At 40.9% G+C, this 13,101-nt stretch overlaps 1 protein-coding gene across 1 annotated transcript in view; it reads right to left on the bottom strand.

The window, feature by feature from the left end:
• The window catches only part of fam102aa (family with sequence similarity 102 member Aa), a 35,378-nt gene extending 25,106 nt beyond the window's left edge, over positions 1-10,272 (bottom strand). Inside the window, exons 1-2 of the mRNA XM_017702836.2 lie at positions 10,016-10,272; positions 9,506-9,692 (exon numbers count right to left, since the gene is read on the bottom strand). Coding sequence (XP_017558325.1) covers positions 9,506-9,651 — 146 coding nt within the window. The 5' untranslated portion in view covers positions 9,652-9,692; positions 10,016-10,272. The remainder of the gene's footprint in view (positions 1-9,505; positions 9,693-10,015) is intronic.
• Between the last annotated feature and the right edge of the window lie 2,829 nt (positions 10,273-13,101).

The following is a 13,101-nucleotide window of genomic DNA, read 5'->3' as shown; positions in this document are numbered from 1 at the left end:
TGCAAGGCACATGTCAGGTATGGTCTAAAAGGCCCAGTTCCAGATCTGTGATAGTTCAGTCTAAACTCAGCTGTGTTTGGTGTGAATGACAAAAAAAAGTTGTTCACATGGTCACTCTGTACACACCATTTAATCCTTGGTAAACTTCCATGAAGTTCATTACAGTGGCAACATACACTCACCAGCCACTTTATTAGGTTTATATGTTCAGCTGCTTGTTAACACAAATAGCTAAATCAGCCAATCACATGGCCGCAGCTCAATGCATTCAGGCATGTAATAAAGTGGCCGGTGAGTGTTTATGTTTTTTGAAAGAAGTAGAGTCAGCTACTAACCTGAGTCAGCAAGGAAAAATATATAAAATGGTGCACATGCACTCATGCAAGTCAGCCTGCAAAGCCTGAAGTGACTATTTTAAAGTTAGAGATGACAGGTTATATTACACAGGAGTATGACCACGTATGCATCACACTCAAAACGAAGGCTTGTCTTGATGTTCAGGTCAAAATCAACGTTATACTGACTGAGGATATGAAGACAATAGTATAACACTGTTCCTAAAAAAGTTGGGATCCTGTGCAAAATGTAAATTAAAACAGAGTACAATTAAGTGCAAATCAGTTATACTCTATATTTATCTTAAAATAGTACAAAGACAATATACCAAACGTTGAAACAAAGAAAATCTATTGCCATTTTAATTTTATGTCTGCAGGAGACAGAAAGACCAGCAAAGGCAACAAAAGACCAGCAAAGATGTGTAAGGCTAAAAACAAGCACCTGGTGGAACATTTAACAAAAGGTTAATTGGCAACGTCAGTAACATGATTGAGCATAAATAGAGCATCTCAGAGAGGCTGAGTCTTTCAGAAGTAAAGATGGAGAGGGGTTCATGTGGGCAAACAGGAGAACAATCTAACAGTAATGCTACTCTTGGGGATTTCAGCATCTACGGTACACGATATCATTATAGGATTCAAAGAAGTCAGAGTAATCTTTGTATGCAAAGGACAAGGTTCTTTGGGCTCCCAGGTGGCACGGCATTAAAACCAGGCAAAATTCTGCAGTGGAAATCAGAGCATGGGCTCAGAATACTTCCAAAAACCATCGTCTGTGAGCACAGTTTGGTGCTGCAAAGAAGAAACAATATATGAACAGGATCCAGAAATGCCAGCACCTTCTCTGGGCCCAAGCTCATTTAGAATGGACAGAGGCAAAGTGGGAAAGTGTGCTGTACTCTGATGAATCACAATTTTAAATTCTTTTTTGAAATCATGGATGTCGCATCCTCCAGACTATAGAGGATAGTGACCATTTGGTTTGCTATCGAAAGCCAGTTCCAAAGCCAGCATCCATGATGGTAAGGAGGTGCATTAGAACACATGGCATGAGTGACTTGCAGTGAAGTGAAGGCACCATTAATGCTGAACTACATATATAAATTTTGGAGCAAAATGCTGCCATTCTGACGGAAGGCCTAGCTTATTTCAGAAAGACCACATTCTGCGCATATTACAACAGCATGGCTCCGTAGTCTAAGAGTCCAAGTGCCTGACTGGCCTGACTGCAGTCCAGATCTGCCACGAACTGAAAGCATTATGAAACAAAATATACGACAAAGGAGACCCTAAAAAGCTGAAATCCTATATCCTATATCGAGCAAGAATGGGGAAACATCCATCCATCCTGGTACTGGAGCCTATCCCAGCAGTCATCGGGCAGAAGGCAGGATACACAATGGACAGGTCGCCAGTCCATCGCAGGACAGACAGACAGACAGACAGACAGACAGACAGACAGACAGACAGACAGACAGACAGACAGACAGACAGACACTCACTCACTCACTCACTCACTCACTCACTCACTCACTCACTCACTCACTCACTCACTCACTCACTCACTCACTCACTCACTCACTCACTCACTCACTCACTCACTCACTCACTCACTCACTCACTCACTCACTCACACAGGAGCATGTACAATTGGCCTGACTGCATGTTTTTGGACCATGGGAGGAAACCGGAGAACCCAGAGGAAACCCACGCAGACACGGGGAGAACATGCAAACTCCACACAGAGAGGACCCCGGTCACCCGGCCGGGGAATCGAACCCAGGCCCTCCTCGCTGTGAGTCGTGCCGCCCATGGGAAAAGATTTCACTTTCAAAGCTACAGCAATTTGGTCTCCTCAGTTCCTCAGTTACAGAGTGCAGCGCAGTGGTAAACATGCTCTTGCCCCAACTCTGAAACACGTTTTTAATCCCACAAATGGGGAACTTTGACCTCCACATTTAACCCATCCGTGAAGTGAAACACCACATACACACCAGTGAACACACACTAGGGGGCAGTGAGCACACTTGCCCGGAGCAGTGGGCGGCCCAATCGGCAGCACCCAGATTGCTGGCGCTGCCGACAACCTTCCGGTCACAGGGCCAGTTCTCTAACCTCCAGCCCACGACTGCCCCAACTTGCTGGCATCAAATTCAAATTGGGCATCCATTTTTTTAAAAACAGTAAAGTTTCTCAGTTTCAACATTTGATATGTTGTTTGTCCTCTGATACATTTTACTCGAGTATGGCACAAATGTCCAAACACTTTCTGGGGCTACTGTAAAATAAACCTGCATTACCTCATGTTTTTCATTTTTTGATCAGGACCAGCAAAGGTTGTAGTTTAAAGAAAGAAAATGCAGTTTTCAGAATGCTATGTGGCCAAGGATCAAAGTCCTTCAAATCTTTCATCTCTGAGACATGCTTTAATCAAAAGCACACCGAGTTCCTAGCAAGAAAAAAACATGATTTTGGCTGGGGCCTCACGTGCCAGCTCTGTAAAGTGGTTACAGATTAAACAGCACTATTTCTGGCCTGACCCGAAGGCCCTCAAAACCTACGATTACCAGAACATACTAGTTAGAAACCTGTGCACATGACCAGGCCTGGTACTGAAGAGGTATGTGCATATTTTATGGCTGTGGAAGTTTGCCATTCATAAAAGAATTCACTGCATGTTCATTTTTGGATTTTGTGTAGTTAAGAAAATCAACCTTCCTTTCTTAGATCAGCATGACGTTTAAATACAAAGATGGACAAAGACCTTGGTGAAGGTTTCTACAGTCTACAAGCTACAGCAGTTGAGGAAACACCTCTCATTCCAGGAACATCTTCATTCATTTTGATAATCCTGCATTTGTAATGAGATAATTGGGTAAAGCCATATTTTCCTTCCTGGCAATCTCTAGTCCTTTAAAAATTCCCTGATTTTCCCCTGATGTAAAAGTCATTCAGAGAGGTCTGATATCAAATGGTGCACTGTACAGTCACTTACTGATTGTTCTTCATACCAGCGGTAGTGAAAGGAACAAGCAGTCACCATTTCTATGACACATATATAGTCATTTTATTTGCTGTCAAAAACAACCTGTGAGGAGTCAACACGTATTTTGAGCTTTTACAATTAACGTTGATAATAGTGAAATAGTGGTAAATGGGGCTGCACAATTTGATTAGGACCGTTTCTCTAGAACGGAGCATTTCGAATCAAAACACTCTAGATGATGTTGCTTATATCTTAATGGCTGAATTATGGAGAAATTTTGGAAAGAAAAATAAAAATGGCCTCCCAAAGCCTCCCAAAGCTGTCAGATTACATTCTTAAAAGCCCAACAAATCATTAGAATCAACACTTCCATCAATTCCATAAGCATTTTGAGAACACCAGCTTTCTAAATACAGCAGAAAACATTCTCAGGCTCTTTATCTAGTCCTCACGCATACAAGAACGATCAGACTGGAATGCATTAATGTACAGCTTAGTGATGATAAATTATGCAAGTACAAACTGGGAATAACACCCTTGCACAACTGGGTGGCGATTTATATATAGGACTCTTTTAGCTTGTTACAAGCAATAAATACTTAGGTTAAAACCTCTAAGCCCACACCCTCCTACCACACACAAGGGAGAATATAGGGTTAGCTTGTTTGCGCTGGTTCTATTTTCAACTCTGCATACCAAACCTTCCAGACTGTGTATTAACAAGGGTTTATGTATACCGTTTACTTCAACTACTAGCTTCTACTTCTGAACATCTCAAAGGTAATTCAGTGAATCAGAACAAAGAAGTCAGAGCAAAAAATTCAGATTACTGTTGACTTTCATGAAGATATTTAAGGGTCGCAAAACTATCATCACAATAATTTTCACAGTGAATGCCATGTTTCACAATATTTCACTGTTCCGAGGTTTGTGAAAAATTTGAAATGGACAAAAAAAAAAAAAGAGAGAGAGAGAGATAATGAAATAAATGGGCATCATCCAATCAGCTACATGTTACTATGTATCTTATGCAGTTACTAGGCACTGGTGGTTGTTTACAAGCTCTCTATAATAAAGTCTTGTCATAGTATTTGCACTTGTTGACTGGTCTTGAAGCACTAATGATACTTGATTTAATTAGAAAAGCATATTATGACATAAGTTATCATAATAACAATAACACATTGTTATATAACCCAGCCCTGAGGACATTCCAGCCTGAAGACGTTCCCACAGACATTCAGGTCAAACTCATAAGACGTTCTTTAGGAAACCCCAAAAACAAATGAGGCTTCATTCTCCTTCCTGCAGGATGGTAAAGGTGTGATGTGGAGAAAGCAACATAAGGTCCACCTCTCCAATCTCATGGGCTTGTGAGGACACCTTGCTCTTCTCATCTGCTCCAGCAGCGCCAAGTCAGACACCCTGCACAAGTCTTCCTCTACTCCAAACATGCTACTCAGTGTCACACTTCATACCACCCCCTGCTCTTTCATCTCACTTATTCTAACTCTGATGTTGTCCTGCATCTCACAATGAAGGAAATAAGAATTTTAACATTTTACTGTGTAATACAATGCAAAAAAAGAGAAGTTTAAGATTTTAAGTGGAGCTGTCCATCATTTTTTTAACAGTGTAAAAGTGGTTTCTTCCTTGTTTTCATGCAAAAAAAAACAAAGGCCTAAACAACGCTGGCGGGATTTGATTAGCATGTGTAGCAATTATATCAATGCAAATAAAGTCAGGCCTAGCAAACTTGTGTTTAATAACTTCCTGTGAGGTAGCATTTAACTACATTAAAGTCTTCAGATGTCTGGTTCTCATCACTACCACTGCAAACAAATCTTTCTCTGGAATCATATGTTTCACAACAATTGCTTGTTAACAGAAATAGTTAATCAGCCAATCACATGGCTGCAACTCAACACATTTAGGCATGTAGAGGTGGTCAAGACAACTTGTTGAAGTGCAGACCGAGCATCAGAATGGGGAAGAAAGGGGATTTAAGTGACTTTGAACATGGCGTGATTGTTGGTGCCAGACGGGCTGGTCTGAGTATTTCAGAAACTGCTGATCTACTGGGATTTTCACACACAACCATCTCTAGGGTTCACAGAGAACGGTCCAAAAAAGAGGAAATATCCAGTGAGCGGTCAGTTGTGTGGACGAAAATGCCTTGATGTGAGAGGTCAGAGGAGAATGGGCAGACTGGTTCCAGATGATAGAAAGACAACAGGAACTCAAATAACCAGCCAACATCTCTGAGAAACATTTCCAACACCTTGTTGAAAGTGTGCCACGAAGAATTAAGGCAGTTCTGAAGGCAAAAGGGGGTCCAACCTTTTACTACCAACCTTTTACTGTACCTAATAAAGTGGCCGGTGAGTGTATGTCCATTTACTCACATGCCACATTCAGCACAACAACTGTGGTCTGAATTGGCTGCTCATTTCTGTAGCTCACAGTAAGTGACACTGTTTGCTAAACCACATGAACAAGTCTTTGTAACATTAAGTTATGAGTGGGGTTTGAGCAGGTTAAGAGAACTTTTTAATGCTTGGAAAATATTTGAAATCATTCAAAACTATTGACTGCTATATATAACTATATATATAAATAACTACAGATATTTTCTAGCCTCCAAAACTTTTAACTAGTTGAAACTTTTCAATTATTCCTCCACCCTATTCATCCATCCAGGAGGGGTGAAGACAGGAGAGCATGTGGTGTGTGTGACTTGCATGAGAATGTTCAGAAGGAAGAGGGAAAATGAGACCTAAACAATTGACTGTGTTCCAAGTCCCAAACCTCTCTCCTCGCCAAGCCTAGTTCACATACTGACTCTGTATAACTTTGCTGGCTGCGGTATTATGGAGCCTGTATGACTCAGTGACCTGTTAAATGGAAATTCCACCAATGTTTTGAAATGTATGCATAATTAAATCATTAAGAGTGGTCAGAGTGGTTTGAGGTGAAAACCGTTCTAGAGAAAAATACCTACAGAGTCTGAATTGTTCACAGTGGCAGTGATAGGAGTCAGATGTCTGATGAGTTTAATGCCTCTAAAAGCTTTCTCACACAATGCTATAACCCAAAATGGCTATGAATATGCTGCATAATGTACAAGACATTGTTTTCTGGTAGTTCTGAGAGCAGATGTTGGCATAAAACATTTTTATCCATTCATGGTAGAGAGGTACATGCAGGGTTTTTGGGCAAAATAGCACCCAAAGAAAACATTTTTTCAGATTTACCACTATTTTGCCATTATTAACACAATATATAAAAGCTCCAAAGACATGTAGTGTCGATTGTTGTGTGGGATAGTAAATAAAATGGCTATATTTGCCATTATGAGTGTCTGTTTCTCTACAATTTACCACTTCATATGAATGACTTTGTTTACATTTCAACCATGTACACAGAAATTTTGGAAAATCGGTGGAATTCCCCTTTAACATCTGATGAATTTAGTTACAATATGCTTTTTTGAGTATATTATAGGTTTCATCTAAGGGTGCAATTTGTCCACACAAGCGGGGGGACACACCTCACAAGAGTACAGCCTACGCAGAGCAATGTAACCAGAATACTAGGTGTTAGACTACATTCTTTAAAAGTGGATTCACATGAACAGAAACTGTTTTTAGCCAAAACTCAGTGCGAGTGTGGCAGGCGTCTATAGATTGTTTTAACTTGTTTTAACTTGTTTGGGGAAACTCTCAAGAAAATTAATTAATGCGTGGGACCATCCCACTCCAAAATGACACTACAAAGTACTCCTAGAAAACTGAACAGCTACATGCATCATAAAAAGTTTAGACCAACTATAGAGAGTCTAAACTACAACCAGTAAATAATAACTGCCTGAACTACAAGTGGCTGAGTGGGTGTGCTTATCTTTTTAAATGTTCATTTTTAATAATTCATTTCCAAACTGTTGGATAGTTTCTCCTGTTTCTTCTTATAAAGAAATTTCCCATTTGAATGTTTGATTGAATAAAAAATATTGTATTCATAATAAATTTGGCATTACTGTTTATATACATGTTTCAACTTCACAAACCTATTAAAAAATATTGTCAACCGCACTGTATTTGATAAAACTGCCTTCAAACATGGTGATGCTGTACTTTTACCATGCCACCTTTATTTCTAGATAGTAAAGGCTTTTTTCCATTGTGCGAGAATGTGTATGGGTAAAGGGCTTGTGAGCTCAGTGGGCTTGGCTGAGAGAGATGATGGATGGGGGGAAAGGTGAAAGTTGTGTAAAATCACTGATGATGTGGACAGTGTGCCCTCTCTTTCCTGTTATTCACAGTGTATGTGTGTGTGTGTGTGTATGTGTGTGTGCGTGAGTGCGCGTGTGCAGAGGGCTGGGAAACGAGAGGATCTGCCAAAACAACTGCCTACCTCTGAACCAGCCAACGTGTCTGCTTTACAGACAGACAACAGGGCTAACTGTAATTTGATCCAAATTTTGCTGTGTGCTTTAATTCAATCTGGAGGGTGCCTAAACGTTTCCTATGATATACGACTCATACTATATAGCATATCCACAAGACATTATTTATCTTGAACTCAGAATCTATATTGCAGTTTCTGCCCTGTAATTAAACAAACAGAAGGAAACTTTCCAAGATTAATAGGGCTGCCAGGAAAACTACCTATACTATAGATCACAGGGGCATACATCCAAAAGTGGACTGTTCTTTTCATAGCCCAGTTTGGAGACTTCTAACTGCAATCATATCAATAAATGGCCACAAATCCCTTTCATTTTACTGCTGCTAGGCAAGCAGGGCATGGCAAGCAATTACCAACAAAAGCCTAAAACTATCAGACTCTACTCAGAGTGAATGTAAAAGCACTGCCAATAAGCTGTATTTAAGCATATGCACAATCACTTGCACATTCCCAACTCACTCATTTCCTCGCCCCCTTAACAGGTATCCCACTAGATTTCTGAAAGATAATTCTGACAAATCATTTGTGGTCATTTTATGAGTTTCAAAGCAAATGTTACGTTCAAATTACCCTATTAGGTCACTATGTTACAGGATGACAGGACAGATGACATGCAGTGGCTCCAAAAAGACATTTAACCCATGGCTTTAAAGAGGTTCTTGAGGTTACCTCAGGAAAAAAAAAAAAAAAAAAAAAAAAAAAACAACGTTTGACATAATACCAAACTGACGGCAGGCTCACTTGTGTGGGACACAAAAAAAAAAAAAAAAAAAAAAGCGTGAGAAAGATTTACAACCTGACTGCACTAAAGGTAGTGTAAAGCACAGAGGTGTGAACGTCAACGTCTGGGCTTTTGGTGAGCTTGTGTATTCATTTATTTTCACATTCCAGAAAATAAAAAGCATTCCTAGAATGGTCCATTATGAATAAAAGCCCCTACATTTGACAGTGTAGTTTCTAACACAATGGCCTTAATGCATCTGTACGGCATAAATGTCCAAATACTTCTGGAGGCCACTGTACACTGCAGCCAGTGAAAAAAAAAACACCACAAAAGAGTGGAAACTATAAGCCTACATTATTCATAAAATTGACTGCGTAAATGCGAATAACAGCCTAACCAACAGTCTCCTGTCAGTCCAGTTTACACTCACTGGCCACTTTATTAGGTACACCTTGCTAGTAAAAGGCTGGACCCCCATTCGCCTTCAGAACTGCCTTAATTCTTTGTGGCACGCTTTCAACAAGGTGTTGGAAACGTTCCTCAGAGATTCTGGTTGGTTATTTGAGTTCCTGTTGCCTTTCTATCATCTGGAACCAGTCTGCCCATTCTCCTCTGACCTCTCACATCAACAAGGCATTTTCGTCCACACAACTGACCGCTCACTGGACATTTCCTCTTTTTTGGACTGTTCTCTGTAAACCCTAGAGATGGTTGTGTGTGAAAATCCCAGTAGATCAGCAGTTTCTGAAATACTCAGACCAGCCCGTCTGGCACCAACAACCACGCCGCGTTCAAAGTCACTTAAATCCCCTTTCTTCCCCATTCTGATGCTCGGTCTGCACTTCAGCAAGTTGTCTTGACCACCTCTACATGCCTAAATGCACCGAGTTGCAGCCATGTGATTGGCTGATTAGCTGTTTGTGTTAACAAGCAACTGAACCTGTACCTAATAAAGTGGCCAGTGAGTGCATGCTAAAAATGAAGTGTTACCTGGAGGATGATGTGGCAAAGTCTCCTCCATCCAGCAGTCTGATCTTGCAGAAGAGCACTCCATTCACAAAAGGCACAGCTGTCAGTTCCTCCAGTGTAAAGTGCGTCTGAAATTTGAACTTCTTTTTCTTGACCAAAAACGCCATCGACCAACAAGCTTGAAAACCACTAGGTTAGTCTCCCGAGTCTGAGGACGAAGTGCCGGACAAGAGCTGACCGTTAATGGAAACTAAACGTCAGGGTAAAGCCATTATTTACTGTGATAAAGAAACCATTTGGAGGTTATAAGCTCTTTTTCCTGTTCAAAACGCATCTAACGTTAGCTAGTCAGTGAAGGTCTATTATACCTGTGGAGGGAGACAGACAGACAGACAGACAGGCACACAGACAGACAGGGGACGTTCAGAGTAAACACTGGCATCGCTCTTCTCCAGCGAAGAAACCTCCGCAGCCAAACTCCACACACTGAACTGTTACACAACTATTAAAGCCCGTTTTTCCAGTACTCACTCTGGGTCTGTCCAGCAGTTTGCCCCGTCAGAGAAAAGGACAGAGAATGGACCGAAATTCAGTTGTTGTGCTCTTTCTTTCTTTTTTGCCGCACCTCTTAAAACCGTTAAAGCGCGCTTCTAGCGAGCCTCGCTGGCTTGGACCACCGCACACAGCACGTACCGACAGACGGTCTACTAAACTACATCGTTTACAGCGTCTGAGGCGCGATATTGTTTAAAAAAAATCACACAAATCTCTGAGTGTCCAGCTTTAGAGCCCCCCTCCTCTCCCCCTCCACAATGACGAGCTAAGCGCCGCCCCCGGGGAGGACACCGGCCCGAGAGCTGGAACAGCACATGACCCACGTTGGTGGCCCAAAGAAATGCCGCAGACTTATAAGCGTTCCGTTAAACTCAGTTTAACACACTTCCTAACCCGCCCATGTGGACATGCGATATACACAATGCAATATATACACAGGTACCATTCTAAGCATATGTACATATATGTCGTGTACGTATTTGTAAGCATCTAACTGGACATAAACGCAAAATAAACTGACCACACAGTTTCTGTGGTTTCTATGACTTTTTTCAACAGGTCACACATACACATCTGATACATGGTTGACCTAGTAAATTTATATATATATACATATATATATATAGATATACACACTCACCAGCCACTTTATTAGGTACACCTTGCTAGTAAAAGGTTGGACCCCCTTTTTCCTTCAGAACTGCCTTAATTCTTCATGGCACACTTTCAACAAGGTGTTGGAAACGTTCCTCAGAGATTCTGGTTGGTTATTTGAGTTCCTGTTGCCTTTCTATCATCTGGAACCAGTCTGCCCATTCTCCTCTGACCTCTCACATCAACAAGGCATTTTCGTCCACACAACTGCCGCTCACTGGATATTTCCTCTTTTTCGGACCGTTCTCTGTAAACCCTAGAGATGGTTGTGCGTGAAAATCCCAGTAGATCAGCAGTTTCTGAAATACTCAGACCAGCCCGTCTGGCACCAACAACCACGCCACGTTCAAAGTCCCTTAAATCCCCTTTCTTCCCTGTTCTGATGCTCGGTCTGCACTTCAGCAAGTTGTCTTGACCACCTCTACATGCCTAAATGCATTGAGTTGCAGCCATGTGGTTGGCTGATTGGCTATTTGTGTTAACAAGCAACTGAACAAGTGTACCTAATAAAGTGGCTGGTGAGTGTACACTAAAAGCAGATCATCTACATTCAGGAAAAGTGCAAAGATGCACAAAGCAGAATGTCCTGATCATGAAATTGACACGTGTATTAAAACCTGGTCGTAAAGGAGCAAGACCACTATGTCTCCCTCTGCAGGTTAAAATGATTCAAAAACTCCCAGCTGTGGCTTGTATTACAACATCTAATATTTCCTACATGTGAACATTCAGTTAACGTCTTATGAAATATGTCACGTGTTTGTACTCTAAAATCTTATCATCATATGCGTGGTGTAATTAAGTGATTTTTCCTGTAAAGCTCCAAGTCCATAACCAAGGAAAGGAATTATCACTTCAGTGAAATAATGACGATTAAATATAACCTAAAAACTATTTAGAGGGGATCCATCGTTTAATGTTCTGCATAACTCAGGGGTTGACGTGTAAAGTCAGAATGTTTTTATGTGGAACGGTTCGTTGTAGAGACACTGACCAACTCAGACGTCTGTACAGGTGTAGTAAGAGGAACCAGGGGTCACAATGTCTTCAAATGAAATAGAGCCAATGTATCTGCTATCCAAAATGACCAGTGAATCTACTCAAGCCATTGTATGTAATGTTGATTATTGTGAAATAGTGGTAAATCTGGAAAAAAAGGTTTGTCATATAACACTCTATATGTTCTTCTCTGTAAATGTATTAAAATACTTTTAGGTCAAAATTGTTTCTCAAAACTGTCATAAAACATCAATTCAGGCATTAGGCAGCACATTCATAAGTATTTTATGTTATTTTGGCAGCTTCAGACATCTGGCTGTATCTCCTTGTTTCTAACACAATGACCTAAATGCATCTGTATGGCATAAATGTCCAAATACTTCTGGAGGCCATTGTACGTTGCACCCAGCGAAAAAAAGCACTATAAAAGAGTGGAAACTATAAGCCTACATTACTCATAAAATTGACTGCCTAAATGCGAATAACAGCCTAACTGTGTGCACAACTGCAACAAACAGCCTCCAGTCAGTCCAGTTTACACTCACTGGCCACTTTATTAGGTACAGTAAAAGGTTGCTAGTAAAAGGTTGGACCCCTTTTGCCTTCAGAACTGCCTTAATTCTTCATGACACACTTTCAACAAGGTGTTGGAAACGTTCCTCAGAGATTCTGGTTGGTTATTTGAGTTCCTGTTGCCTTTCTATCATCTGGAACCAGTCTGCCCATTCTCCTCTGACCTCTCACATCAACAACAATCGTCCACACAACTGACCACTCACTGGATGTTTCCTCTTTTTCGGACCGTTCTCTGTAAAGAGATGGTTCTGTGTGAAAATCCCAGTAGATCAGCAGTTTCTGAAATACTCAGACCAGCCCGTCTGGCACCAACAACCACGCCACGTTCAAAGTCACTTAAATCCCCTTTCTTCCCCATTTTGATGCTCGGTCTGCACTTCAGCTAGTTGTCTTGACCACCTCTACATGCCTAAATGCACTGAGTTGTGGCCGTGTGATTGGCTGATTAGCTATTTGTGTTTACAAGCAATTGAACAGTACCTAATAAAGTGGCCGGTGAGTGTATTTGTCACAGGGCTTGACGAGTTTCAACCAGACTCAAGTAAATGAGTTGTTACATCTGTTTATACCAACTCAAGTAGAAGTAAAACTAGCTATAAAAAAAAGTTGTGTTGGTATAAAACCAGCAGAATTCTTATATACGCAGCCTCTCAGCTTATAGGTAGGCACTATTCTTTTACATTTGGTCTAAAATAATGGGTTAGACTCAGGAAAGAGAGGTGTGAGCAACAGCAGAGCAAAATTAAACAAAGCAAAGGAATTTCTAAATCCTCTGGCAACCAGGCATACAATACTTAGGATGTTAGGCTTATAAAGCCTCAAAAAAAGAACAA

The sequence above is a fragment of the Pygocentrus nattereri genome, chromosome 28, assembly GCF_015220715.1.
Source record: "Pygocentrus nattereri isolate fPygNat1 chromosome 28, fPygNat1.pri, whole genome shotgun sequence".
NCBI classification, from domain to species: Eukaryota; Metazoa; Chordata; class Actinopteri; order Characiformes; family Serrasalmidae; genus Pygocentrus; species Pygocentrus nattereri.
Note: the sequence above shows the minus strand (reverse complement) of the source record. Positions and strands in the feature narration are given on the sequence as shown.